We start from the raw sequence: 27,806 nt of genomic DNA, 5'->3' as shown, positions 1-27,806 counted from the left end.
GTAACCATTTTAGAAAAGCAATAAGCCACTCCAGATCCAAGTTTACGGGGTATTATATAATGGCTGAAAGGGTCGGAGACACTCCGCTACGTGTCGTGTCTCACTACGCCTCTCAGCCATTATAAAAAACCCGGTAACCTGGGACCTCTTGTGGCTTATATTGCTTTATTAACCAATTGATCCACATTCCTCGGCTATTCAGAAAATAGTTAAATTGGACCTTCTGCATACCGAGTACTTCTACATTTTCTACTTAAAGTATATTTTGAACCCAATACCTTTGTACTTTTACTCATGTAACATTTTGAAAACAGGCCTAGAGAATTTCTTCAATGTGGTTATTGCTACTTTGACTTAACCCATTCTGGACGGGAACCCCTTTTGTTGTTTTAACTAAGCATTATGTTATACTTTAGCTATTGAAAAATAGCAGATCTACAAGCTCATAGCGCGCCACCGAGTGGCGCGCTATGAGAGTGGTAAGCACGCAGCATACTGTAGTAAGTAATATTTGAGTCCTGGAAATACTGTGAAAAGGTCAATTTAATTTTGTCTGTCGACATGAAATCAATCTTTACATCTTGCCTTGGATCGGCCGGTGGAGTGGCCGGATGGGAACGTGAGGTTCCCAGTTCGATCCCGGGCTCCTCCAGAGTTAGCGTCGAAGTGTCCTTGAGCAAGACACTGAACTCCAAATTGTTCCCGATGTGCAGGTTGGTTGGCATTGCATGGTTTCCTCCGCCATCGGTGTATGAATGGGTGAATGTAATGCACAATCTATGTAAAGCGTTTTTACCATTTTAGTTTCAAAGATGAGGCTGGCAGAGCACTGTGTCAGGCACCCGGAACTAGTGGCAAGCAAAGAGACACTGTGGGAACCAATTTTAACCCCGCGAAAACCCAGGAAAGGCAAGAAGCGCAGATTGCCTAAGGCGCAACATCTAAGCTAGCAACACTGTGGAGCTCAAGAACCGCTAATGCTAGATAGGAGAGTGATTCAAGAGCCCCGAGTTGGTGTTGGCTAGACCAGTGTATAAATGGAACCAAATGGACCCTAGCGGGACCATTTGGTTCCATTTGTACACTTTCAGTTACATTTACATTGATTTTACAATTTAAATAGGGTTCCCAGAGATTGAAATGCCATTAAATGGGGGTCCGTAGACTAATGCATGTCGAACTGGGGGTCCTTGAAATTGAACAGGTTGAAAATCACTGCTAGAGCCGTACAAATCTTTATGGGGGTCCCTGGCATATCTCTTCAAATGGGGGTGCGTGATCTGATTAGTGTCAATGTGAGGGTCCTTGACATGGAAAAGTTTGGGAACCACTGGCCTATAGACTGCACTCTCGCATGGCAGTTTCAAGTTTACCCGACGTAACCTACAGTGAAAGATCTCCCTCGTCAACTAGAGCAGTGGTTCTCAAAGTGGAGTCCAGACTCCAGGGACCCTTACAGCAGCGGTTCCCAAAGTGGGGTCCACGGACCCCTAGGGGTACGCGACACATAGCCAGGGGGTACCCGAAATATAGTTTTTTTTTAAACTTTTTTTAAACCACTCCTACGACTGGCTTTGTTAGTTTACGTGTCTGTCTGTCTGTCTGTCTGTCTGTCTGTTCGTACCAAAAAATGAGCATGAGCATGGTCAGACATTACGTCAGACCACAGCTGATCAGGCTATACCTTACACCACTCAGTTCACACGGGTGTGATTTTTAACATTACAATTATGTTTATCTACGTGGTCATTTCTGACAAGTTGCGCAATAAACTTATTTTTTGTGTTGTTCATTGTGTTTCTCCCATGTTTGCTTTGGGCCAATAGCTGACATGATTACTACAACTACAACATCAGTCAACCTGTCGTGACCCCAAACAGTAACAGCAGGACGCATGCTGCAGAAACAACAAGAAGACTCAGGACACTTGAGAAGGTTTCTGCGGCTGCTTCAGATGAGGGGGTACCTGGACAAATGTCTACCCCAAAAGTTTGGGAACCCCTGCCTTGCAGGTATGTAACTCTGAGAGGATACACGTGGAGCAAAATTGACCCATTCCAGTTGTATACTCTCAGAGTTATGGGGATCTTTAACCTCTTTTGGACTGAGGTTGATTAAAAAAATAATAATAATCAAACAACATAGGTTTTCTGGAAAACTTGAGCTTGTAGATCTGCTATTTTTCAATAGCTAAATTATAACATAATAATGTTTAAAACACCAAAAGGGGTTCCCGCCCAAAATGGGTTAAGATGAATACAAAACAAAATTTGAGAACCAATGAACTAGTGCATGCTCGGAAGCTACGATTAGCTAACTCAAGTACGGTTAAAGAGCATCAGAGAGTGATCTGACTGACTGTCACAACATTAATTAAGAGAAAGATCGCAGCGAAGAGTTTGCAAATGAAAAACATCCGGTACTGACAAGAGCCTCATCGATATTAGGAACTAGGAACTGCTCCCAACGCTGAAATCACATCAGCAAAATTGGCCGACTTAATATCCCGGCTCCACACTCACAAGTGTAAGGGATATTGTATGGTTAAAAGTGTGTTGTGTGTGCGTGTGTGTGCATGTGCGTGTGTGCGTGAAGTTAAAGCTCTATATTATGACAGTAAATCATTGGCATATACAGTAGTGTTTGTTCTGTAAAAGGGGTTTTCCTCCATCTCTCCAGCTCTTTAAACCATTTAGGCCTGACGTCGAAATAAAAAAAACATTCGCTCTAGAAAGAATATATACTTATTCAAAGATTTGTGCCGCATTTTTACGATTTTTCAAAAATAGCAGACCTACAAGTTCATAGAGCGCCACTCGGTGGTGTGCTATGAGCTTGTAGATCTGCTACTTTTCAATAGCTAAAGTATAACATAATGCTTAGTTAAAACACCAAAAGGGGTTCCCGCCCAAAATTAGTTAATAAAAAAAATTCAGACAGGTTGCCAATTTCATCCAATTGGGGTACAGTACCCACTTAATTATCAGCTTCAATTTTATAGTGTTCCAGTTCCAACTTTGTCTCCTTATTTATTTGTCATCACTTCCAATTTTGCCCTGTATCGGTTCTCTATCCTGGTTGGGTTAAATTGCTGTCCTGACCTGAGAGTGCATTTTCCGTTCACTAAAAAGCAGCAGGAGAGATAGGGAGACCAAACCTCTGGATAAAGGAATGGACAAACGCACTATAATAACGATTACTGTCGGAAATACAGAGCAATTAAACACTTATCTTAACAAAAACACGTTGTCTATGTCGGGTGGAAGCATCATACCGTATGTCCGAAACTGTTACTTTTTCAGGATTCAAGTAGATTCATAAAGATAGCCTGATGAAGGCCGCATAGGCTATGTTTCCCTATTCAAGTTTTTTGAGTGGTGTAAACCACTCCTACAACTGGCTTTGTTAGTCTGTGCACAAAAAATGAGCATGGTTGCTATGTTCACCCTGTTCACCCGGGTGTGATTTCATTACGTCAGACATGATTTCATTACGTCAGTTATATAAGACCTTACACCACTCAGTTCACACGGGTGTGATTTTTTTCACTGCATTTGAAGACAGTGTGCGGGTGTTTGTTCTTTCTCGTTACGTCGGGCACTTAACCCTCTCCTACGCACCCGTCGCATGTAGGTGTGAAAAAGCCTTGCTTTTTATTTCAGGATTCAAGTAGAAAAGTAGCAAATCTACAAGCTCATTAGCTCAACTAATTTTTCCCCATAGACGTTTCAGAAAGAATTTATATAAAGACCCGTAAGCCTTGGACAAATCCAACTCGGATGGTGACAACTCAACAAAACACCAGTCTTACAGAGATTAAAATAGGGTGCATTTTGCATCCCAAAACGCAGTTTATAGTTAAGGGACGCAATGAAACAACGACCTCTGCATCCATGGGATGCACTACTGTACTACTGTACTGTTTTTTTATCCTAGTTTATTTTGCTAGCTTTAGTTATAATAATAATTTCTTCTTCTGTTTTCTACATGAATATAACCACATTATAACCATATAAAATGAAAAGGGAGTTAAATGCTGCAATTTGTAAAAATGGCAAAATATGACTCCTAACGTTGTTGAAGTGGGACTCCTAAAATGTCCCTGGGACTCATCTAGACCATCCCTGCATCCCGGGACTCATTACATTGAAAACCTATTTACATCACTGGTCTTACCGTTCTGGGTGAGCTTGGTGGAGCAGACCAGGGTGGAGATCTGGAAGGAGTCCTTGCTGATGGTGCAGTTGCCCAGGCTGTGGTTGCTCTTCCCCGTGGACGAGTAGCCCTTCTCCTCCAGCTCCAGCTTGGTGGCCGGCAGGTTGAGGTACAGAGACGAGTCCTCCAGCTTCTTGGCCTCCGCCTGTGGACGGTCGTCACCATCAGCAGATTTTAGTTGGCGATTGGTGATTTGAAATTAACGATTTGTGTTTAGTTTTTTTTTTACATACATATAGATTTTCTTTTACAACATGAAAATGTAAACAGGGCAGATAAAAAAAACCACTAAATATAATAAAACGTGTCATGTCTCACTACGCCTCTCAGCCATTATAAAATACCCGGTAACCTGAGACCTCTTGTGGCTTATATTGCTTTAATGAAAATGGCCGGTGCAGGCCATGCATTTAATAATTGTATACTTTCCAAAATAAAGTAATGGTGAAAATTGACGCACGGCGAGTCACAACACTCATTGGTCTCTCGTTGGTGGGCTGTGGACAGTTCAGAAACTGGCCTACCAAAATGACATCATCGATGAGGATTACAAGCCAATAGAGACTACAGATTATCTCTTCCTGGAAAGTTAGTGTGCTGAAAAAGCCAGAAGCAAAAAAATAATAATAATAATAATTCTGACCTGTCGACAGTCCTCCTCTGAGACAAAGAGTGAGTAGAAAGTCATGCTGAGTTGACATCTTATAATGAGCATTAGTGAGGGCCAAATAATGAAGATAGGTTGAAAATGGGTGAAGTAAAAAGACCACTTCTTTACAAAAAAGGAATGTATACACTCGAGGCTGTCATGTCGCACCAAAGTCCTACCAACAACACCTGTAGCCGTGACATCATCCCGATATACGGTACCACAGAGAGAGATGTATTTCAACGCTTGAAAATAGCTCTTATTTGCGCCGCCCTCGTTGGAAACAATGTATTTAAAACTTTTCTGCCCCCTCAATGTCGTAACTCTGTCTTACTCTATGGCTCTGATCATAACGTACTGTGATAGCATACTACTTATTAGATTGCAGAGCACAGTAGCACACGTGTGTGTGTGTGTGCCTTAGAATGATTATCCACACATCCTGAATGCTCAAAGAAACAATGTGTTTTGTTGCCACCGGCTGCGGCGTGACAGAATAACGGCGACACTCATTGTGTTTGAACAGAAGCCTCTCTAGAGGGAAACCCTGCTACAGCTCCTCTCCAGTCAAAGAGCTCATTCTACCCGTCTCTATCAACACAAAACCATGAGGAAGAATGGACTCGGTGGTGGGAGAAGTACTGTCACTTGTTTTTACTGAAGTAAAAGTAGCGCCACAGCACCACAATGTACTGTAGAAATACCGTGGTACAAGTAAGAGGGCTTGTATTTAAGTTAATAAGCTATGCGAGAGAGAGAGAGAGTGCGGTCTAGCCAACGCCAACTCGGGACTCCTGAATCGCTGCCCTCCATACTCTATAACGTCAGGGTCTTGAGCTCTACAGTGTTGTTAGCTAAGCTGTCACGCCACAGTGCATCTATGGCGTAGACTCGTAGGTGGTGCGCTCCTTTGCCTTGGGTTGGCTCCCATAGTGTCAGTTTGCTTACCACTAGTCCCGGGTGCCTGACGCAGTGCCCTGTCAATTAATATAGTAGTACTACTACTACTACTCAAAAGTACAAACATTTTGCCTGGGCCATGGCTCAATGGTCCAGGCACCTTGGCTGGTAATCCAGTCTGGCAGTGTGCCGCGGGTTCGACTCCCGATCCCGACGGCCTTTACTGCATGTCTTCCCCCCATCTCTCTCCCCATTTCCTGTCAGCCTACTGTCTGTCCCTCCATAAAAAATATAAAATAAATGTGAAAGCCACAAAAAGTACAAACATTTTTCTAAATGTGTCCAACCTTTTTCAAAAATAGCTGATATACAGGCTGACAATGCATCGCATCGTAACGCATTGTGAGCTTGTAGATTGGCTATTGTTGAATAGCCGAAGTATACTGTTAACAGTGGTTAACGTATCATTTGCATTAATACTCTATTCTACAGTAACCCTGCAAAGTAACTACCGGTAGTAACTGAGCTTGAAAAGTAAGCTGTCAATTAAGTGTAGTGGAGTAAAAAGTACAATATTTGCCTCTGATATGTAGTGGAGTGTACAGTAAAAAAAAAAAAATCACACCCGTGTGACGTGAGGGGAGCTCTTGTCGTCGTACATCATCCAATAAAAAAATGTATATACTTCTTCATGAATTAATTTGTCAACTTATGTTATTATCTTTTAACCATGATGATACAATGTTTAAAAAAACTCATCTTTTCACCATGATCATGTAAGATGACAACTGAATGTATGGTTAGCCAATTTGCTCGTCTACGTAATGTGACGTAAATGTTCCTTTTATTGTCATTTAATGTTTGTGTTGCCACAATTTACAATTTAGGCATTAACAGACGCTCTTAATCTAGAGCAATTTACATTAGGCAAGAACAAAAGCATGGGAATACATCACATATATAAAATGCATTTATCATATCACATATCACATAGTTACGTCATATTTCAGGCGCGCATGACGTGAATTCTCCTTTCATTGTCAATGGCAAATGTGAGACGTGATGTATAGGCCCTCAAAAATAGGTAAAATACCCAGTTAAAAATAAAAAAGTACTTTGTGCAGTATTTGAGTAAATGGACTTAGTTATTTCCCACCACTGAGCTCATCTGTGTCAGATTAGAGCTCATTTCCCAGTCTTTATGAACAGGAAAAGGCGATGAAGAATGAACTGGCATACATAACAGACACCCTCTCCCTGGCTGAAACCCCCCAAAAACAATGAAAACAAGACTGAATACTAAATATTCCGGATGATTCTCTCTTGTGTTAACTATTTAAGCCATTCTGGACGGGATACGCCTTTTGGTGTTTGAAGCATTATGTTATACTTTATCTATTGAAAAATAGCAGATCTACAAGCTCTGCTATTTTTGAAAAATCTTTGAATATATATTCTTTCACAGCGAACGTTTTTAACTCAAATCTTTGCTTCTGGGGGGGTTCCTGGAAGAACATATTTTCAGATGGGGGTCAGCGGCCAATTATATATAATTTTGCCTATACATGAAAATGTTTGAGAACGACTGACATAGAAACATGAGGTTTTTAAGAAAACTGACAGGATTTAGAAGACATTTGTAGAATCGTCCTCCAGGTCTGAATGGGTTAATTAACACGGAACGGGAGGGCCAACACAAAGGTGTCATTATACAGGCAGCTTTTAATTGGAAACTAATTTGATTTTGGTGTGTGTGTGTGTGTGTGTGTGTGTGTGTGTGTGTGTGTGTGTGTGTGTGTGTGTGTGTGTGTGGGCTGGGGGAGTAACGACGCTGCACTCCATATCAGCGTTGTCTTGTATCTCAATATTTCAACTGTTAATGTTTTTCTTTTCTTTTTTCAGCTTGTGACTAAATAACTACGTACATTGGATCACAGGCTATATATTTTTCCATTTCCTGAAAAGTAAGAGTCCAGTCCAGGTTTGAATGCGTTGTTATAGCAACCACAGATAGCACCTCTGTGTGAACCTAGAAAGACCTGACCCTTCCTCATGCAAAAACTTTTATTTACAAAATAATCATTTGCAAAAAAAAAAGAAAAATCACACTCGTATGAAGTGAGGGGCCCTCTTATCATCATACTTTGTATTCCATGCTCAGCCAATCAAATCATCACAAACGTCATTCTAATCACCTTTGCCGTCTACGCTTTTCTGCCCTTACTTATCTTCAATATGTACTTTGCTCAGCCAATCGAATCATCGCTATGGGGTGATCAGCCAATGTTTGTGTTCACACAAACCCAGATAGCTGGGCATAGGAGAGGCGCAGCGCCCCTCGAAAATACAAGCACAAAAACCTGCATGAAGATGAACATGTTGAAGTTTGAACTAGATTTCTAGCACAAAGGATGTGGAAGTAGTTCTGAGCAGATACACAAAGCTGGGCATAGGAGGGGCAAGCGCACCTCAAAAAATAGACTTTAAAGAACTATTGTGTGCTCGCTCCAGCGAGCACACAATAGTTGTGTGCGGGTGGGTGGGCGGTGGGCGGGTGGGTGGGCCGACGGACCGCGCGTGGCCCATGGGGGGCCCGGCCCGGTCACTATGACTATGATGTAAGAGACAACCATTGTTACATACTTGTGCGTTTAACAAATGTACTGCTTCTGACGGGAGGTTCTGTCTGATAAGCTTTATTATTGATATCAGCACCGCTATTTAAGCAGTATTCACAGCTGTGTTCTCTGGCAGGGTGTCTCACTTCCTCATACTGTGTACATTCTGTCCAGAGCTCTCCGGCCAAGCCAATACTTTGGGTCTCCAAAGGTTTGGTGCCCCATCAGTAGTCTGATCTCTTTGTCTTGTTGAACCTCAGTGTTATATCGAGTCAGGTATAATTTGTAAACAGAATATCTAAGTCACGGTATGGACGCCAGCTTTTTGTAACGCGCCATCATTTTTGCTTAGGTTGGATTAGAGTAGTTAGTTTAGATAGAATAGAATAATTTATGTAACCTTTATTTTATGTGTTTGATAGATTAGTTATAGTGTTTTCTTGAGTTAAAGGTTAACTAGGGTTAGTTTGTTTTGATTATTTATCTGATTTGCCCCGTAGGCCTAGCCTGGTTAATAAACCAGACCGAATCAGCCGTTGGCAAAAAAAAGTTGCCTACCAGCGGATTACGGTCTGGCGAGGCTCAGTAGCACGCCTCTTTCCTACAACCGAGAACAGGTCGGACCAATCGGGACACGGTATGCAATATGGGCGGGCTTTGGTACAGTGACGTTCAATGCTTGAGACCTTTGACTGACAGTAGCTCTGACCAATTGCGTCAAAGAGAAAATGTGCCCCGGGAAATGAAATCCAAGTGGAGCCAGCCCAGACTGATATACCGCGACAGTGTTGTGTGATATTAGTCTGGCTTATTAGCCAGGCTACCGTAGGCCTACATCCTTAGTTTTCTGTTTAAATCTTGACAACATTTATTGTAGCATTTCATGGTTGTCTAGAGTACAAGCATTGGCCCGTGCGGCTGTCGTAGCCGTCTGGGCACCTTGGCTGGTAATCCAGTCTGGCAGTGTGCCGCGGGTTCCACTCCCGATCCCGACGGCCTTTACCCATCTCTCTCCCCATTTCCCGTCAGCCTACTTTCATCTGTCCCTCTATCAGTAATAAAATCACACCTGTGTAATATATTTAGTACAACGATATATATTGAAGTCTAATAAAGTCTAATGTATTAAAGTCTAACTCATGTTGATTAGGTGATGTAATGGCGATGTAAAACAAACGGTGCCAACACAAACATTAAACGCCATTAACAATAAAGAGACAATATGACGTAACGAGTTACATTATGAAAAAAATAGTACAAGCATTACTTAACCCATTCTGGGTGGGAACCTCTTTTGGTGTTTTACCCCCTCAGGCCGGGAACCCATTTTGGGGTTCTGTACAGTATGTATTCAAAAATAAATACATACGTAAGTAAAGAATGTGATGCTGCTATATAAATATTTGAAGTTTTTCAGAAAACTTTTAAAAAAAACGTTTTTAGAATCGGCCTTAGGCCTAAATGGGTTAAACTATACTGCTTGTAATTGCATGTGAACAAATAAGAACCTTATCAAAGGGAAACAAATAAACAGCAGCTGACTTTTATATTATATAGATTGACATACTGTGACAGCATGACATCAAACCTAATATAAGGAGCTCCATGTCCGAATATGGAGAGATGGTGTGGAATCCCACCGCAAAGCATCTAATGTACAAACAGTATATGGAGTCAAATGCAGTGTTGATTTTGGCAAAAAATTTTGATTTTAGTCAGTCATTGGAATGAAACTTCATTTAGTTTTAGTTGACTAAATCTAGTTAATTTAGTGGACTAAATGTATGTTGGCGTCATAATGCCTGTCATAATGGCTGTGAGCTTGTAGATTTTCAGCATGCAAACAAGTGAAAATGCTTTTACTTAAACTGGATCTCTTTTTTCACTATAATCACTTTATTTAGTCTTAGTTTTAGTCATCATAGCTTAGTTCTGTTCCGTTTCCGCCAGTGAAGAAAGGTAGTCGACGAACATTTTTCGTCATAGTTTTAGTCGACGTAATCAACACTGGACAAATGCACATACTCTACATGTTATTTTCAACTATTTACCCAATGAGACATATTAACAAGAGCCTGTGACTAATAATAACCTGGATCCATTGGGACATCCTTTTGTCCCCTTCCCAGAACTGTAGTATAGAGTCAAAGGTCATAAGACATATTAACAAGAGCCTGTGACTAATAATAACCTGGATCCATTGGGACATCCTTTTGTCCCATTCCCAGAACTGTAGTATAGAGTCAAAGGTCAAACATTTTGTCTTTGGAAGTTTAGCCTTTAGGGATCGAGCACATTTCGCTGTACTGCTCAGCGCTCAGGGAGTAGGCCGCCAGCGCCTTCTTGAACTCCCCTAGTGGACAGTAGACGCCGCTGCAGCCCGGCAGCAGCTGGTCGCGGCCCAGGTAGGAGACCTTGACGAAGGCGTCGCCCGTCTGGCGGTGCCGGTGCAGCTCCAGCGCCAGGTCGGCGGCGTACGGCGGCCAGCGCCCGTCGAAGATCCCCAGAGCCATCAGGCAAGGCATCAGGGTGGTGTCGTGCGCCGAGTACAAGATGAGCTTCCTGGCGTCGGCGGCGGCGTCGGACCTCGAGGCCAGCTTGTCCTCCATGTTGTCCACCATGGTCCTGAGGAGCGGCCCCACGCACAGCTTCACCGTGCAGTCCTCTGGGCGTCCCTCCGGCTGGTAGAGGAGGAGCATGGCGTCCACGGCACGCCGCTCCACCGTGTCCCTGGTCGCCGGGTCCTCCAGCGCGGCCGGCAGCGGCAGGCCGTGCGTCGCTCTGGCCACCATGTCGTCCCTGATGGCGACGAAGCCGACGCCGCTGCGGTGACGATCGGCGACGTCCATCGCGTCCAGCACGCCGCGCAGGTCGGCCGCCATGCCCGGGACGCGGGCGATCTCCACCCAGCGGCCCTCGTCGACGTGCCGCAGCAGCTCGCACGCCTGGTGGTTCGGCAGGAGGATCTCGGACGCCGTGTCCGTCGTGGCGATGGGAACGACTTCCTGAACGTGGCGGTCGAACAGGCCCGCGACCAGACACCGGGCCGACTCGATGGTCCTCGCCATGTTGGTGGAGCGGACGTAGACCTGTTCGGGGCTGAAGGCGGCGCCGAGGAAGGCGGGGTTCTCCTCCTCCACGTAGCGCCTCCTCATCCTCCTGCCCACGTCGTACACCTGCTGCATGCCCAGCGCGGTCAGCTGGCCGGGGAAGGCGCCCCCCGCCAGGAGGTGCCCCCGCAGGCGCGCCTCCCAAAGGGACGGGGGCTGGGGGCCTCCCTGCAGGTCCCTCACCACATAGGGCACCAGTGTGTGGGCCGGCGGCTGCAGGAGAGGCCCTGGCTTCCACTGGGCCTCCGGGACCACGTCGGGGAGGGTCCACAGTGGGGTTCTGGCCCCGTGGCGGAACAGCACCTGGACCATGCGGAGCTCGTAGGGGGAGGAGGAGTGATTTAAGGAGATCTCCCGTTGCTGCTGATGTGACCACAGTCCAGAGCCAAACACCGCTGAGAACAGACCCAGCAGGCTCACCTTGGTCCAGAGATTCTTCATTATCGCTGACTATTACAAATGTTCTACGCTAGACCGGTTGATGAGTGGTTACTACAGCCTTGAGGTCAAAACTCTGTGTATCCATCAATGAACATCCAACATCAATGCCTCTCAGAGCATTCCTTTCTCACGCTCTAGCTCAGTATGGTGTTATATACTGTAGATGCTCCAGAGCTTCGGTCTGACATCACTCTGACATCACATACAACTCAATGCGCTGCCATCAAGGGGTAAACCCTGTTCGCAATACTTATGGTGCCTAGGACGTTCACACACGTCCTATCAAGTAAAACCGCGAGGTGCCTGGGACGTGTGGGGATGTCCAAAGGGCCTTTTTATTGATATAGTGTGTGTGTGTGTGTGTGTGTGTGTGTGTGTGTGTGTGTGTGTGTGTGTGTGTGTGTGTGTGTGTGTGTGTGTGTGTGTGTGTGTGTTACCTTGTAGACGATGAGGTCGTGTTCTCCGTCTCTCAGCGTGGTACCGTCATACCTCATCAGCTTAACAAACGACAGAGCAAAGATCTTCTCTGATTTGTCTTTGGCTGCAGGAGGACAGACACAGACAGACAGACAGACAGACAGACAGACAGACAGACAGACAGACAGACAGACAGACAGACAGACGTTAGGGCTGCAACATGTACTCAATTGAATTGATTATTAAAAAATATAGATATATTATACAGTATATATATATATATTTTGGGGGTGACTTTGGCAATTGAAAAATAGCAGCAATACAATCTCACAATCTGCTATTTGTTATCATTATTGAAAAATCTTGTCAAATGGAGTCTGAGTCAGGTCTTAATGGGTCAACAGAGTTTTACTCCCAAATGAGAAAGACATCAAAGCAAAGTGGTAGCTCTGATGGAAGTGTTTATTTTTTCACAGTTATTAAGCCATTTCAAACACTAACCTCTATGAGGGAGGAATCACCAACCATGTCTTGAATTTAATTTACGTTTTCAGGTGAAAGTAAGTTAGTAAAAGGTTGTTCGTTTCGTTGTACAGGAATAGAAGGAGGCGGTTAAGTTCGGGCCCTGGGGGATCCCGTTCAATGAATTATATAATACTGTAGGGGGCAGAATTCAGTCAAAAATGTCCAGTCGGCCTGGGCCATGGCTCAGTGGTCCAGGCACCTTGGCTGGTAATCCAGTCTGGCAGTGTGCCGCGGGTTCTACTCCCGATCCCGACGGCCTTTACTGCATGTCTTCCCCCCCATCTCTCTCCCCATTTTCCTGTCAACCTACTGTCTGTCACTCCATAAAAAAATATAAAATAAAGGCGAAAATAAAAACAATGTTCAGTCACCGACCGTTTGAATAAAGTGTATACACTTCCCATTACCATCTTAACCCATTTTGACCTGAGATCAGATTCTAAAAATGTCTTCTACATCCTGACAGTTTTCAGAAAAAGCTATGTTTCTATGTCCGTCGTTCTTCGATTTTTCAAAAATAGCAGACCTACAAGCTCATAGCGCGCCACTCGGTGGCGCGCTATGAGCTTGTAGATCTGCTATTTTTCAATAGCTAAAGCATAACATAATGCTAACACCAAAAGGGGTTCCCGCCCAAAATTTGCAACGTTTGTTACCGCGACAGGTCCGCGCATCCCAACCAGATCCCAACCCACATCCGCACAAAATGTGTTCTCAAAGTGGGGTCTGGGGACCCCAAAGGGGTTCCTTGAGGACTAACCCCTGTAAAGCCATACAGTATACTGTGTACACACTAGCTAATCGAAAACAGCCGATCTATAAACTCACAACGTATCACCGTGCGATGTGCTGAGTGCTTGTTAGATCTGGCCATCTTCATAGAATCACACACACCACGTAGTATGGTGGTTCCGGTCACAAAACATTGTCAGATGTTTGAGAACCACAGGCACGCAAACAAGACGACACGCTCGGCAGAAGAAGCTATAGTTCCAGCCAGAGAGTTATGGCTGTTTGCTGTAGCCACGTGTCGGGGCAGGGTGCAGAACATACATACATCATCATCACGGATCAACAAGGCTCAAATGTACGTGCGCGGGGACGTGATTCATATGCGTTGTATCTGCATAAATCCCCCCCCCCCTCATTGGTTGGCTGCCCGCGGCCCTGCCGGTGAATAATTGCCGCGCTGGGGCTGGAGAGGAGAGCCAGCGGGGAGAGAGAGAGAGAGAGAGAGAGAGAGAGAGAGAGAGAGAGAGAGAGAGAGAGAGAGAGAGAGAGATGACAACAGTACATGTGTCAACTAAAGGCTGTGGGCTAATGCGAGCGGTGTTGCACTCCTCCCGGGGGGCCCACACCTTCCTGTTTAACCCGGAAGGACAACAAGGTCCGTGATAGTGGGAGTGGACGGGCGGCATATCTGCAGTAACAGCATGCTAACACTAGGGGCAGCAAAGGAGTTAAGAGGAGCAGTCATGGTGTGACAACGCAAGCGAATTGACACGCGGTCCCGTGAATTTGTTGTGCGCGTGCTCGTCTCGTGCACACGCCCGCGACTCACCAGACCTGGATACTGTTGCTGGATGCTTTTTTTTTTCCGCTTGCGTTGTTGCGCCCCACTTGAGCAGACCTGGAGGAGACCTGTCGTTGATCCAGGCAACAACGCCTGCGTTCCTAGCTTCCCGTTTGAAAAGGCCCTTTAAACTAAATGAAAACTATTCAAGAGACTATGACTAAAACTAAAATAGAAACTTTGCTGCCAAAAACAACACTGCGAGCCACACTGTTCCCATGTGGACCGCGCCGAGATCCACACGATGCGATAATGTCCACGTCAACCACCGACTGAACGTCCAGCTCTGAGCTGAGCTGTCAGTTTGTTTCCATGTTTGTTCCACTGAACTAAATGACACTACCCTCCCTAGGTGGTGGCATCTCTCTCTCTCTCTCTCTCTCTCCCTCCCTCCCTCCCTCCCTCCTCCTCCTCCTCCTCCCCCTCCCCCTCCCCTCCCCTCCCCTCCCCTGCAGGAAGAAGAACATCAAATCTCTCTCGTGGGCCTTGGAGCTAAAACGTTTGGGAACCACCGATGTAAACAGAATGTGTATTCTGTTTTTATTTTTTATGAGAATCCATTAAAAATAAAGCATTAGTTAACTAAATGCTGGGCCCACTGGCTCAGGAGGAAGAGTGGCGGGCGCTTGGGGGAAACGGAGGGTTCCCGCCGGTTCGATCCCCGGGCGCTTCCCTCCCCCTTCTTGGTCTGAGTGGCCTTGAGCAAGATGATGAACCGCGTGCGTGCGTGCGTGCGTGCGTGCGTGCGTGCGTGCGTGCGTGCGTGCGTGCGTGCGTGCGTAATGCACATCGTAAAGCACTTTGGATAAAAGGTGCTATATAAAGCCCCATTTACCACATAATGGATGGAACTGAGATTACGCCGAATGCAAGTTGTCCACACACAATCGCACCCCTTCCACTGCTGCTGGTACTCAGTGACAGTTTTTTTTTTACAAAAAGGAGAGTTTAGCAGGCTCATCAGCGCCCCTCCTGCAGCCCGAGTCACCTGAGGTGAGCCAGTTTCTAAGGTTGACTATTAACCCATTTTGGGCGGGAATGCCTTTTTGGTGTTTTAAAGCATTATGTTATACTTTAGCTATTAAAAAATAGCAGATCTACAAGCTCTTGTAGGTCTGCTATTTTTGAAAAATCGTTAAAATGTGCCTCAAATCTTTGAATGTATATTATGTGTGAGTGAAAGTTTAACTCAAATGTTTGCTTCTGTGGAGGTCCCCAGAAAAACATATTTTCAGATGTGGGATGGAGGCATATTACATATGATTTTTGGGGTCCTTGACGTGAAATATTGAGCACCACTGATACAGAAACATAAGGTTGTTCAGAAAACTGTCAGGATTTTGAAGATTTTTTTTTAAATTTCGACGTCAGGCCTAAATGGGTTAAGAGGCAAGATAACAGCAATTCCTCTGGGTTTGAAGACCAGGGCCGGCCCGACGGCATTAGTCTCTGCAGGAGCAGTACAGCGAGGAGGGAGACGGGCCATGACGGGAGGGCTCTCCAGCTGGATTAGAGGGCCTGTGAGACCCGTCCATTATCCACCGAGAGGAGCTGGCCCGCGAGACCGACGCAAACATGACCCGGAGGGAGGAGGGGGTTATTGGTACTGGTGGCTACAGATTAAGCTAGCAGAGGACCAAAACAGCCGAGGTATAAAATAAAGATATGGTGGTTAAGTTGATTTTGATGATTTGTTAACCTGGAACCCCACCTCCCCAAGGAACTGTAGCAGACGCTAGTAGACCCCACTTTGGGAACCAGTAGATTATGGCAGGGGTTCTCAACCCCTGCCATAATTCTCATGGCAGAATAATGGCAGAATATTTTGGGGGGTCCCCAAATTATTTTCAAAAAAAAAAAGAAAAAAAAACCAAAATATTCATTTATGATATATTTTCTAAATTTTGATTTTATTCGTAGTCTCTTGAATAGTTGTCATTTAGTTTTAGTCACATTTTAGTCACCCTGACTGTTTTAGTGTGAATCTAGTTTTAGTCAACTAAATCTACATCGACTAAAATGTATTTTGGCAGGCCTTGATGCCGTCGTAATGACTGATTTTACACTTGCTGAAAATAGCAGATCTACAAGGTCACAACGTGTCGTGCTGCGACACATTCAACATGCAACCAAGTGAACGACGACGAAATCAACACTGCCTCCTCCACCCCCATTAATGTGGCTGGCAGGACACGGGGTTGCCATGTGGCGCTGAAGATGGCACGCCACGGCATGGAAGTAAAATTGTTTAAATACAGCCCTTTTACTAGAGAAAGAGTATTAAGTGTGGTATTGCTACTTTTGCTGTACTGATGCTCGCTAAACGCGCGGGGCCAGGGCCTAATATCGCTGATTAACGTGACACAGGGGGTGAGCTTCTGAAGTATTTATCACAGAGCGACACATGTGTTTGGATTGGATGGCTTCCATTAATTTGGCTGACAGGCGACCGCTTGGCTTGCTGTGGTCGACGGCGGTGCACGGTTGTTCTGTTGGCGTGTTGTTGTTGTTGTCGTTGTACTCACAGTCCTGCGACGAGCGGTGGCGGAAGGTGAAGCGCAGGTGGCTGCGATTCACGTCCTCGATGGGAATGGCCACCTGGGAGGAGAGAGAGAGAGAGAGAGAGAGAGAGAGAGAGAGAGAGAGAGAGAGAGAGAGAGGGAATTAACAACAACCTGTGGGTCGGGACCCCCACATGATTTGGGGGGGGGTCCCAGATGGCAGTGCAGTGACTCAACATTTTACTATGTTAATATACCTTAGAGCTGTTGTGTGGAAATAATAAGGAAATCATTAACATGGTGAAGTACATCTTGATGACATCATCAAGATGTACTTCACCATGTTAATGATTTTTTTCAGACATCCAGTTCTAGGCAACACAGAATGGGGGGACTTTTTTCATTATTTCCACACAACAGCTCTAAGGTATATTAATGACAGTAAAATGTTGAAAATGAGTGGAATTCCCCTTTAATAACCCCAAAAAAGGGGGGTTGGGGGACAGAGAATAAAAATAAATCACACCCGTGTGAAGGGAGGGGCGCTTTTATCATCGTACATCATCCATTCATTGTCAATGGGGATTTAACCTTTGTGTAGGACAAAAATCTGTGTAGGACGAAATATAGCTGAATATAGGAGGGGCTAGCACCCCTCAAAAAAGACCATTGCAGCATCAAAAGTAATCAACAAACTATACTGTAAGAAGTTAGAACTGATCAAACATTTATCATCTGTTGAACCGAGTCAAACCGAGTCGGTACCCAGGCTTATAGTTTCGTTCGAAACAAAATGTAATGCCTCAACTCCTAAATTCCAAGTGCCTTCAGTCAGAAATGATAAAGAAAAAATATTAAAAAAAAAAAAAGGTAAAAAGAAATCCATATATTTAATATTAAACATTTTAAGATTTGGAAACCAGGGTTTTTAATCCCCAAGCCGGGTCATACCAAAGACTATTTCATAGTAGGGACTAGTATCCCTGCTTGGCACTCAGCATTAAGGGTTGGATTGGAGCTAAAGGAGATATTCAACTAGGACGTCGAGCTATAGGACATATCCGACTAGCACGTTTGGTTATACATGTGACATGTCTAGTATGACAATCCCTATATTTGGTCAGGGTTGACCTAGTGCTGATATCAGATTGATGTGATAGAACCCATATATGGATGGATCTTATTGGCTCAGTCATCAAAGCATAGTCGGACAATATATAATAGAGGTCTGCTCAAGGGAGAAGGCAGAAGGTGAAGCATCCTGGTTTAAGTTCTAGTTGGATTAAGTTCTAGCGGAATTCTCAAATAAACGTGTGTAGGTCACAGAACCACCGGCCCGTAGCAACTTCTCCAGAGGATTCGCTGTCAACACTGCTATACAGACTGTTTAGCGCAAGGGATTTCAGGAGGCTGCCACACTGCAACATAAATACAGCACGTCACTCTTTTTACGGTAGCGAGATTTGATTAATCTAGTTGCATAGACGTGCGGTGCTGGTGTGACAACATGGTGTGCTGGACGGGGCATCTGGAAGGACCAAAGATGGAGCACGTTGTTGCTGTGGCGGTGGGACATCGGTGGTACTCGTTTGGGCAGTCCGGTTACACGAATCAGCTTGATGTACGCGTCTTCAACACTGTGTCATTGCGCTGGAACAAGTTGCCCCCGGTGATAATTGGAAGAGGAGCACAGAAGAGCCGTGAGGTCTGCAGTGAGTTGAAGCTCTACAGATACACAGCGGTGCTGATAGAGCCCATCATTTACATCTGGGGAAGGTACAATGGCTGGAATGTGTTTTATGCATTCAATGTCGACGCCCACACATGGTTCCAGCCCGAGGTTTCTGGGACGGTACCGGTGCTGAGCTGGATACACACAGCCGTTGCCTCGGGGAAGGTCATGTACGTCATGTATGGAGCATTAGATGAATATTACAAGTTGGACACCACCAAAATGGTCTGGTCTTTAATTAAAACCAGCGGCAATCCACTTACTCCACCACTTCCTCTTACTCCTTATTCAGATTTTGTCTCTATATCTGCAACCATCATCGGGACAAAGATGTTTGTAGTTGGGAGTACATGTAAAACGGACACCGTCGGAGTGCTTGACATGGAGACCAATTGCTGGCTCAGCCAAGATTCAGTGCAGAACACACGTCTTCACAATCTTCGCATTCCCTATGATCATTTTGGCACTACCTACTATAATTTTGCCTTTCATCAAATTTCAGCCTTTGCCTACAATGGAGAGATATACATATGTAGTGGAAGACACATTTTAGAATACCAATATCTGTGGAAAGTAAATCCAGAGACCTTCTCCTGGATGAAGATTGAGGGGAAAGGCCAAGGGCCAAAGCATAAGATGACGTGCTGGTGCATGGTGGGACATCGCATCTTTTTCTTAGGACCCAATGATCTGTACATCTTGGACATCAGTCCGAGTCTGAAGACATTATGCCAGCTCGCTGTTCTTCAGTATGGTCTGGAGCTGACGGGACTCCCACACAACATCAAGTGGGAAATGGCGGCTATGAGCCAAGTAATGCCATGCATAGCCAGGCAGCGGTGGCCGAACGGTTTGCGGAGCGGTCTTGATACCGGAAGGTACCGCTGAAGTGCCCTTGAGCAAGGCATTGAACGCCAACCATGAAATGTTCTATGAGCAGGGCGTGGCTGTAAACAAGCATCTCGAGCTTAGTCCACTTACCCTGGGTAAACAAAGAACTTTGCTTTGCTTTGGCCCACAAGAGCAAAACAAAGAAAGTGAAGTGAGCGTCACTTCACATACACGCGAGGGGGTGGGGTGGCTACACACACATAGCCACAAAAGTGCGTTCCTCTTGAGACTATAAAATCCGCCCAAAGACTATAAGAATCACACCCGTGTGAAGTGAGGGGTGCACGGGTGTCATGGGTCATGATGATATTGTCAATGGGAATTTAATGTTTGTGTTTGCTCGTCTACGTAGATTATCCATTAATTGTTTCTGGCAATTATCAGTGGCATTTAACCCATTTTGAGCGGGAACCCCTTTTGGTGGTTACATACATTATGTTATAATTTAGCTATTGGAAAATAGCAGGTCTGCTATTTTTGAAAAATCGTTAAAATGTGCCTCAAATCTTTCAGAAAATTGTCATGATTTAGAAAACCTTTTTTTTTATTTCGACGTCAGGCCTGAATGGGTTAATGTTGTATATGTTTCTGAATAAATCAGCTTTTTGTGGAAACACAGACATTAAATGCCATTGACAATGAATGGAGAATTTACATCATATGTGGACGAGGAAATCGGCTATATTTGTCCTCACAAAGATACATTTCCCATTGACAATAAATGGAGAATCCACGTCATGAGTGTCTGAGCCAGGATAAGAGCGCCCCTCACTTCACACAGGTGTGATTTTTCCTTTGATTTTGTGCAGTGGTTAAAAAGACAACAGAAACACGCAAATGCTATGAAACTATAAAACCTACTTTTAAAAGACATGTACTTTAGTTTAAAGCATGAATATATTAAAATCCATATAAATGTAACCTATGTGTTTGGACGCAAACACAGAGCAAACGGGGGAGAAACAACACACTCCAAATTCCAGGTCAAATACCTTCCTGTTGACAAGAAACAAAAAAGGCGTCTGCTCTCCTTTTATCTCTCGTCCTTGCTGAATATTTGAAAAACGTATACCGATGTATATGCATTTAAATTTCATGGCCCGCCAGGTTTGCAGTCGTATATATATAATATATATTTATATATATATATATATTCCTCTGCCCTACATATTTGTCATGTTATTTATGGCCCCTCTCAGCATTCATGTGTGTGTGGGTGTGTTTTTAAAGCATTCAACCTCCCAATATGGACAGCAACGGGATAACGATGAGACTGTGAAGTCTAATTCCTACTCCGTAGTGCGATGGCGTTGCTTGCAGACAATAACACATATTCAAGCTACCACAGCTGGCACAGCTTGAAAATCTCTTATGACCTTTATTATAGTTGGAAAGAATTAGTTCTCAACATCGATAAAAACAATTAAAAAAAATTGTCTTTAAAAAACCCAGGCTAGGAAGGTTGGACAACCTGAGTAAAGTTCACGTTGAGCTGCATTCAATACATCCACTGCCATTGTCCTCTGCCGTTTGGACACTAGGGAAAGTTGAAATTAAATTGGGGTAATACGTGTGTGTGTGTGTGTGTGTGTGTGTGTGTGTGTGTGTGTGGGGTGTTCGGGCAGTTCAAAACAAAATGTAATGCCTCAACTCCTAAATTCCAAGTGCCTTCAGTAAGAAATGATAAAGAAAAATATATATTTTTTAAAAAAGGTAAAAAGAAATCCATAGATTTAACATTAAACATTTTAAGATTTGGAAACCAGGCTTTTTAATCCCCAAGCCAGGTCATACCAAAGACTATTTCATAGTAGGGACTAGGGACCCAACGCCTTCCTGCTTGGCACTCAGCATTAAGGGTTGGATTGGAGCTAAAGGGGATATTCAACTAGGACGTCGAGCTATATATCCGACTAGCACATTGGGTTATACGACATGTGACATGTCTAGTATGACAATCCCTATATTTGGTCAGGGTTGACCTAGTGCTGATAGATTGATGTGACAGAACCCATATATGGATGGACCTTATTGGCTCAGTCATCAAAGCATAGTCGGACAATATATAATAGAGGTCTGCTCATAGAGGTCTGCTCAAGAGAGAAGGCAGAAGGTGAAGCATCCTGGTTTAAGTTCTAGTTGGACACCACTGCAGCGCGTTCTAAGCGGAATTCTCAAATAAACTCGTGTAGGTCACAGAACCACCGGCCCGTAGCAACTTCTCCAGAGGATTCGCTGTCAACACTGCTATACAGACCGTTTAGCGCAAGGGATTTCAGGAGGCTGCCACACTGCAACATAAATACAGGACGTCACTCTTTTTACGGTAGCGAGATTTGATTAATCTAGTTGCATAGACGTGTGGTGCTGGTGTGACAACATGGTGTGCTGGACAGGGCATCTGGAAGGACCAAAGATGAAGCACGTTGTTGCTGTGACGGTGGGACATCGGTGGTACTCGTTTGGTCAGTCCGGTTACACGAATCAGCTTGATGCACGCGTCTTCAACACTGTGTCATTGCGCTGGAACAAGTTGCCCCCGGTGAGGATTGGAAGAAGAGCACAGAAGAGCCGTGAGGTCTGCAGTGAGTTGAAGCTCTACAGATACACAGCGGTGCTGATAGAGCCCATCATTTACATCTGGGGAAGGTACAATGGCTGGAATGTGTTTTATGCATTCAATGTCGACGCCCACACATGGTTCCAGCCCGAGGTTTCTGGGACGGTACCGGTGCCGAGCTGGATACACACAGCCGTTGCCTCGGGGAAGGTCATGTATGTCATGTATGGAGCATCAGATGAATATTACAAGTTGGACACCACCAAAATGGTCTGGTCTTTAATTAAAACCAGCGGCAATCCACTTACTCCACCACTTACTCTTACTACTTATTCAGATTTTGTCTCTATATCTGCAACCATCATCGGGACAAAGATGTTTGTAGTTGGGAGTACATGTAAAACGGACACCGTCGGAGTGCTTGACATGGAGACCAATTGCTGGCTCAGCCAAGATTCAGTGCAGAACGCGTTTTCTGCACTGAATCTTCGCATTGCCTATGATCATTTTGGCACTCCCTATGATAGTTTTGCCTTTCATCAAATTTCAGCCTTTGCCTACAATGGAGAGATATACATATGTAGTGGAAGACACATTTTAGAATACCAATATCTGTGGAAAGTAAATCCAGAGACCTTCTCCTGGATGAAGATTGAGCTCAAGGGGAAAGGCCAAGGGCCAAAGCATAAGATGACATGCTGGTGCATGGTGGGAGATCGCATCTTCTTCTTAGGACCCAATGATCTGTACATCTTGGACATCAGTCCGAGTCTGAAGACATTATGCCAGCTCGCTGTTCTTCAGTATGGTCTGGAGCGGACGGGACTCCCACACAACATCAAGTGGGAAATGGCGGCTATGAGCCAAGTAATGCCATGCATAGCCCACTGGAGCAAAACAAAGAAAGTGAAGTGAGCGTCACTTCACATACACACGAGGGGGTGGGGTGGCTACACACACACATACATGTAGCCACAAAAGTGCGCTCCTCTTGAGACTATAAAATCCGCCCAAAGACTATAAGAATCACACCCGTGTGAAGTGAGGGGCGCACGGGTGTCATGGGTCATGATGATATTGTCAATGGGAATTTAATGTTTGTGTTTGCTCGTCTACGTAAATTATCCATTAATTGTTTCTGGCAATTGTCAGTGGCATTTAACCCATTTTGAGCGGGAACCCCTTTTGGTGGTTACATACATTGTTATAATTTAGAAAAATAGCAGATCTACAAGCGCATAGCGCGCCACCGAGTGGCGCGCTATGAACTTGTAGGTCTGCTATTTTTGAAAAATCGTTAAAATGTGCCTCAAATCTTAGAAAACGATAAAGAAAATGATAAAAAAAATATATTTTTTTTAAAAAAAAACGGTAAAAAGAAATCCATAGATTTAACATTAAACATTTTAAGATTTGGAAACCAGGCTTTTTAATCCCCAAGCCGGGTCATACCAAAGACTATTTCATAGTAGGGACTAGGGACCCAACGCCTCCCTGCTTGGCACTCGGCATTAAGGGTTGGATTGGAGCTAAAGGGGATATTCAACTAGGACGTCGAGCTATAGGACATATCCGACTAGCACGTTGGGTTATACGACATGTGACATGTCTAGTATGACAATCCCTATTATTTGGTCAGGGTTGACCTAGTGCTGATATCAGATTGATGTGACAGAACCCATATATGGATGGATCTTATTGGCTCAGTCATCAAAGCATAGTCGGACAATATATAATAGAGGTCTGCTCTAGGGAGAAGGCAGAAGGTGAAGCATCCTGGTTTACGTTCTAGTTGGACACCACTGCAGCGCGTTCTAAGCGGAATTCTCAAATAAACTTGTGTAGGTCACAGAACCACCGGCCCGTAGCAACTTCTCCAGAGGATTCGCTGTCAACACTGCTATACAGACTGTTTAGCCCCAAGGGATTCCAGGAGGCTGCCACACTGCAACATAAATACAGGACGTCACTCTTTTTACGGTAGCGAGATTTGATTAATCTAGTTGCATAGACGTGTGGTGCTGGTGTGACAACATGGTGTGCTGGACGGGGCATCTGGAAGGACCAAAGATGGAGCACGTTGTTGCTGTGACGGTGGGACATCGGTGGTACTCGTTTGGGCAGTCCGGTTACACGAATCAGCTTGATGTACGCGTCTTCGACACTGTGTCATTGCGCTGGAACAAGTTGCCCCCGGTAAGAATTGGAGGAGGAGCACAGAAGAGCCGTGAGGTCTGCAGTGAGTTGAAGCTCTACAGATACACAGCGGTGCTGATAGAGCCCATCATTTACATCTGGGGAAGGTACAATGGCTGGAATGTGTTTTATGCATTCAATGTCGACGCCCACACATGGTTCCAGCCCGAGGTTTCTGGGACGGTACCGGTGCCGAGCTGGATACACACAGACGTTGCCTCGGGGAAGGTCATGTACGTCATGTATGGAGCATCAGATGAATATTACAAGTTGGACACCACCAAAATGGTCTGGTCTTTAATTAAAACCAGCGGCAATCCACTTACTCCACCACTTCCTCTTAGTACTTATTCAGTTTTTGTCTCTATATCTGCAGCCATCATCGGGACAAAGATGTTTGTAGTTGGGAGTACATGTAAAACGGACACCGTCGGAGTGCTTGACATGGAGACCAATTGCTGGCTCAGCCAAGATTCAGTGCAGAACGTGTGTTCTGCACTGAATCTTCGCACTCTCTATGATTATTTTGGCAGTACCTGCTATAATTTTGCCTTTCATCAAATTTCAGCCTTTGCCTACAATGGAGAGATATACATATGTAGTGGAAGACACATTTTAGAATACCAATATATGTGGAAAGTAAATCCAGAGACCTTCTCCTGGATGAAGATTGGGCTCAAGGGGAAAGGCCAAGGGCCAAAGCATAAGATGACGTGCTGGTGCATGGTGGGAGATCGCATCTTCTTCTTAGGACCCAATGATCTGTACATCTTGGACGTCAGTCCGAGTCTGAAGACATTATGCCAGCTCGCTGTTCTTCAGTATGGTCTGGAGCGGACGGGACTCCCACACAACATCAAGTGGGAAATGGCGGCTATGAGCCAAGTAATGCCATGCATAGCCAGGCAGCGGTGGCCGAACGGTTTGGGGAGCGGTCTTGATACCGGAAGGTACCGCTGAAGTGCCCTTGAGCAAGGCATTGAACCCCAACCATGAAATGTTCTATGAGCAGGGCGTGGCTGTAAACAAGCATCTCGAGCTTAGTCCACTTACCCCGGGTAAACAAAGAACTTTGCTTTGCTTTTCTTTTGCCCACAAGAGCAAAACAAAGAAAGTGAAGTGAGCGTCACTTCACATACACGCGAGGGGGTGGGGTGGCTACACACACATAGCCACAAAAGTGCGCTCCTCTTGAGACTATAAAATCCACCCAAAGACTATAAGAATCACACCCGTGTGAAGTGAGGGGCGCACGGGTGCCATTGGTCATGATGCATGATGATATTGTCAATGGGAATTTAATGTTTGTGTTTGCTCGTCTACGTAAATTATCCATTAATTGTTTCTGGCAATTGTCAGTGGCATTTAACCCATTTTTGGTGGTTACATACATTATGTTATAATTTAGCTATTGAAAAATAGCAGATCTACAAGTTCATAGCGCGCCACCGAGTGGCGTCATCTTATGCTTATGTCAAATACCTTCCTGTTGACAACAAGAAACAAAAAAGGCGTCTGCTCTCCTTTTATCTCTCGTCCTTGCTGAATATTTGAAAAACGTATACCGATGTATATACATTTAAATTTCATGGCCCGGCAGGTTTGCAGTCGTATTATAAATATATATATTCCTCTGCCCTACATATTTGTCATGTTATTTATGGCCCCTCTCAGCATTCATGTGTGTGTGGGTGTGTTTTTTCATTCAGCATTCAACCTCCCAATATGGACAGCAACGGGATAAGGATGAGACTGTGAAGTCTAATTCCTACTCCGTAGTGCGATGGCGTTGCTTGCCGACAATAACACATATTCAAGCTACCACAGCTGGCACAGCTTGAAAATCTCTTATGACCTTTATTATAGTTGGAAAGAATTAGTTCTCAACATCGATTTTCTTTTTTTTCTTTTTGTCTTTAAATAACCCAGGCTAGGAAGGTTGGACAACCTGAGTAAAGTTCACTTTGAGCTGCATCCAACACATCCACTGCCATTTCCCTCTGCCTTACTGTTTGGGACACTAGGGAAAGTTGAAATTTAATGTTGGGGGTAATACATACATAATGTGTGTGTGTGTGTGTGTGTGCGTGTGCGTGTGCGTGTGCGTGTGCGTGTGCGTGTGCGTGTGTGTGTGTGTGTGTGTGTGGTGTTTGGGCAGAATTTGAAACTAGAAACAATGCCTGTAAAACTAATAGTGTATTTGCTTGTGTGACTGGGGTGGCAGTTGAAGGGCCTCATTTACAAACCTTGAAGGTTTCAAACCAGCGCGGCTGCTTCACTTGGTAGTAGATGACCGACTTGTACTCCAGGATTCCCTCGTCTCCAGCGCCCGGAAAGATCACGTTCTAAGAGGAGGAGATGATGAGGAGGAGAGTGAGTGAGTGAGTGAGTTATCTCGCAAGAGCGAGTTATTCTGGTTATCGTTGGCTGGGCTGTGACTAAGCATATTCAAAGTGACAGGCTCGCGGAGGTCGCGCTATTATCTGCCCGTCCAAACATTAGCACTTTCACCGCATGCGGAAAATTGACTACTGCTTATACCATCGGATGTGATCCTTGAGGGCACAAAAAAGGAAAAAAAGAGGGGGGGGAAAAGGAAGAAGCTTAGCGGCACGGCCGCCTTAATGCGTGACGCCCCCGTCTGTCGGCTGCCAATCTCCCTGACAGCGATGTGGAAATTAGAAATGAATGAGAAATTAAATATTGAAGAGGGGAGGGGCGGTGGTGGCCCCACCTGCTACGGCGGCAGCCGGGAGAGGAGAGGAGAGGAGAGGAGAGGAGAGGAGAGCTACTAGCAGTCGGGTCTCTTTTGTGGGGGTCCTCTATTCTCACAATGGACCAAGGGCGGCTGTGGAAAGCAGCGTGAACCCCCAAGAGGACTTGACATCATTTTGTGTGGTGTGCGTGCGTGCGTGCGTGCGTGCGTGCGTGCGTGCGTGCGTGTGTGCGTGCGTGTGTGTTGGCGGGGGTGATGCCTAATAGAGTATCAGTCAGACTTCAGCCATCACTCTCCTCAGTGCTCTGGCTCCCTCCCTGGCCAGCCCGTGTGCTTTGGGGGAGGGAGGAGGGGTGGGGGGAAGGGGGGGGCTGACACACTCCGGCACTAATGCCTTCTGACAACCAGCAATTATGAGGAATAACAGGCTTCTTCCCCGACTTGCAGCGAGCCGCGCTGGAGGGGGTGGGGGTTTCTGGGGGACGGGGGAAGGGGGAAGGGAGGGGGGATGGTCGCAGGTGCATGTTGCTTTTATGTTTGCTGCCGCAGCTACTCTGGCCCGGCACTTCGCTAAGCCGGTGGTTCTCGCCTCGAAACACTTTGGTGTCTTTTTGATCACGGACCCCCATCTGGAACCATTTTGTAAGGTTGGCTATTCCTGAATTCCCAAAGTATAAAATAAGGGCTAAAAGTGGTTAAACCGATCGTGAAGCTTTATTAGCCGGTTTTCCCCAGGAGTGTGTTAACCCATTCTGACCTGAG

At 45.1% G+C, this 27,806-nt stretch overlaps 2 protein-coding genes across 2 annotated transcripts in view; both read right to left on the bottom strand.

Annotated features, from left to right (window-relative positions):
• Positions 1–27,568, bottom strand: part of dock1 (dedicator of cytokinesis 1) — a gene marked incomplete at its 5' end in the record, with an annotated part of 409,371 nt that extends 381,803 nt beyond the window's left edge. The window contains 5 exons of the mRNA XM_079492379.1: positions 4,177–4,360; positions 12,371–12,474; positions 16,974–17,046; positions 26,575–26,673; positions 27,470–27,568. Of these exons, the coding sequence (XP_079348505.1) occupies positions 4,177–4,360; positions 12,371–12,474; positions 16,974–17,046; positions 26,575–26,673; positions 27,470–27,568 (559 nt within the window). The remainder of the gene's footprint in view (positions 1–4,176; positions 4,361–12,370; positions 12,475–16,973; positions 17,047–26,574; positions 26,674–27,469) is intronic.
• On the bottom strand, positions 10,656–11,933 carry LOC306915923 (lysophosphatidic acid phosphatase type 6-like; the record flags this gene model as incomplete). The annotated part of the gene is made up of 1 exon (XM_079493592.1): positions 10,656–11,933. The coding sequence occupies one exon, from the start codon at positions 11,931–11,933 to the stop codon at positions 10,656–10,658; it is 1,278 nt and encodes a 425-aa protein (XP_079349718.1).
• Positions 27,569–27,806: the final 238 nt, after the last annotated feature.

Source organism: Electrona antarctica (assembly GCF_951216825.1).
Source record: "Electrona antarctica genome assembly, chromosome: 22".
In the NCBI taxonomy this organism is placed as follows: Eukaryota; Metazoa; Chordata; class Actinopteri; order Myctophiformes; family Myctophidae; genus Electrona; species Electrona antarctica.
This window is presented reverse-complemented; position numbering and strand designations above follow the sequence as displayed.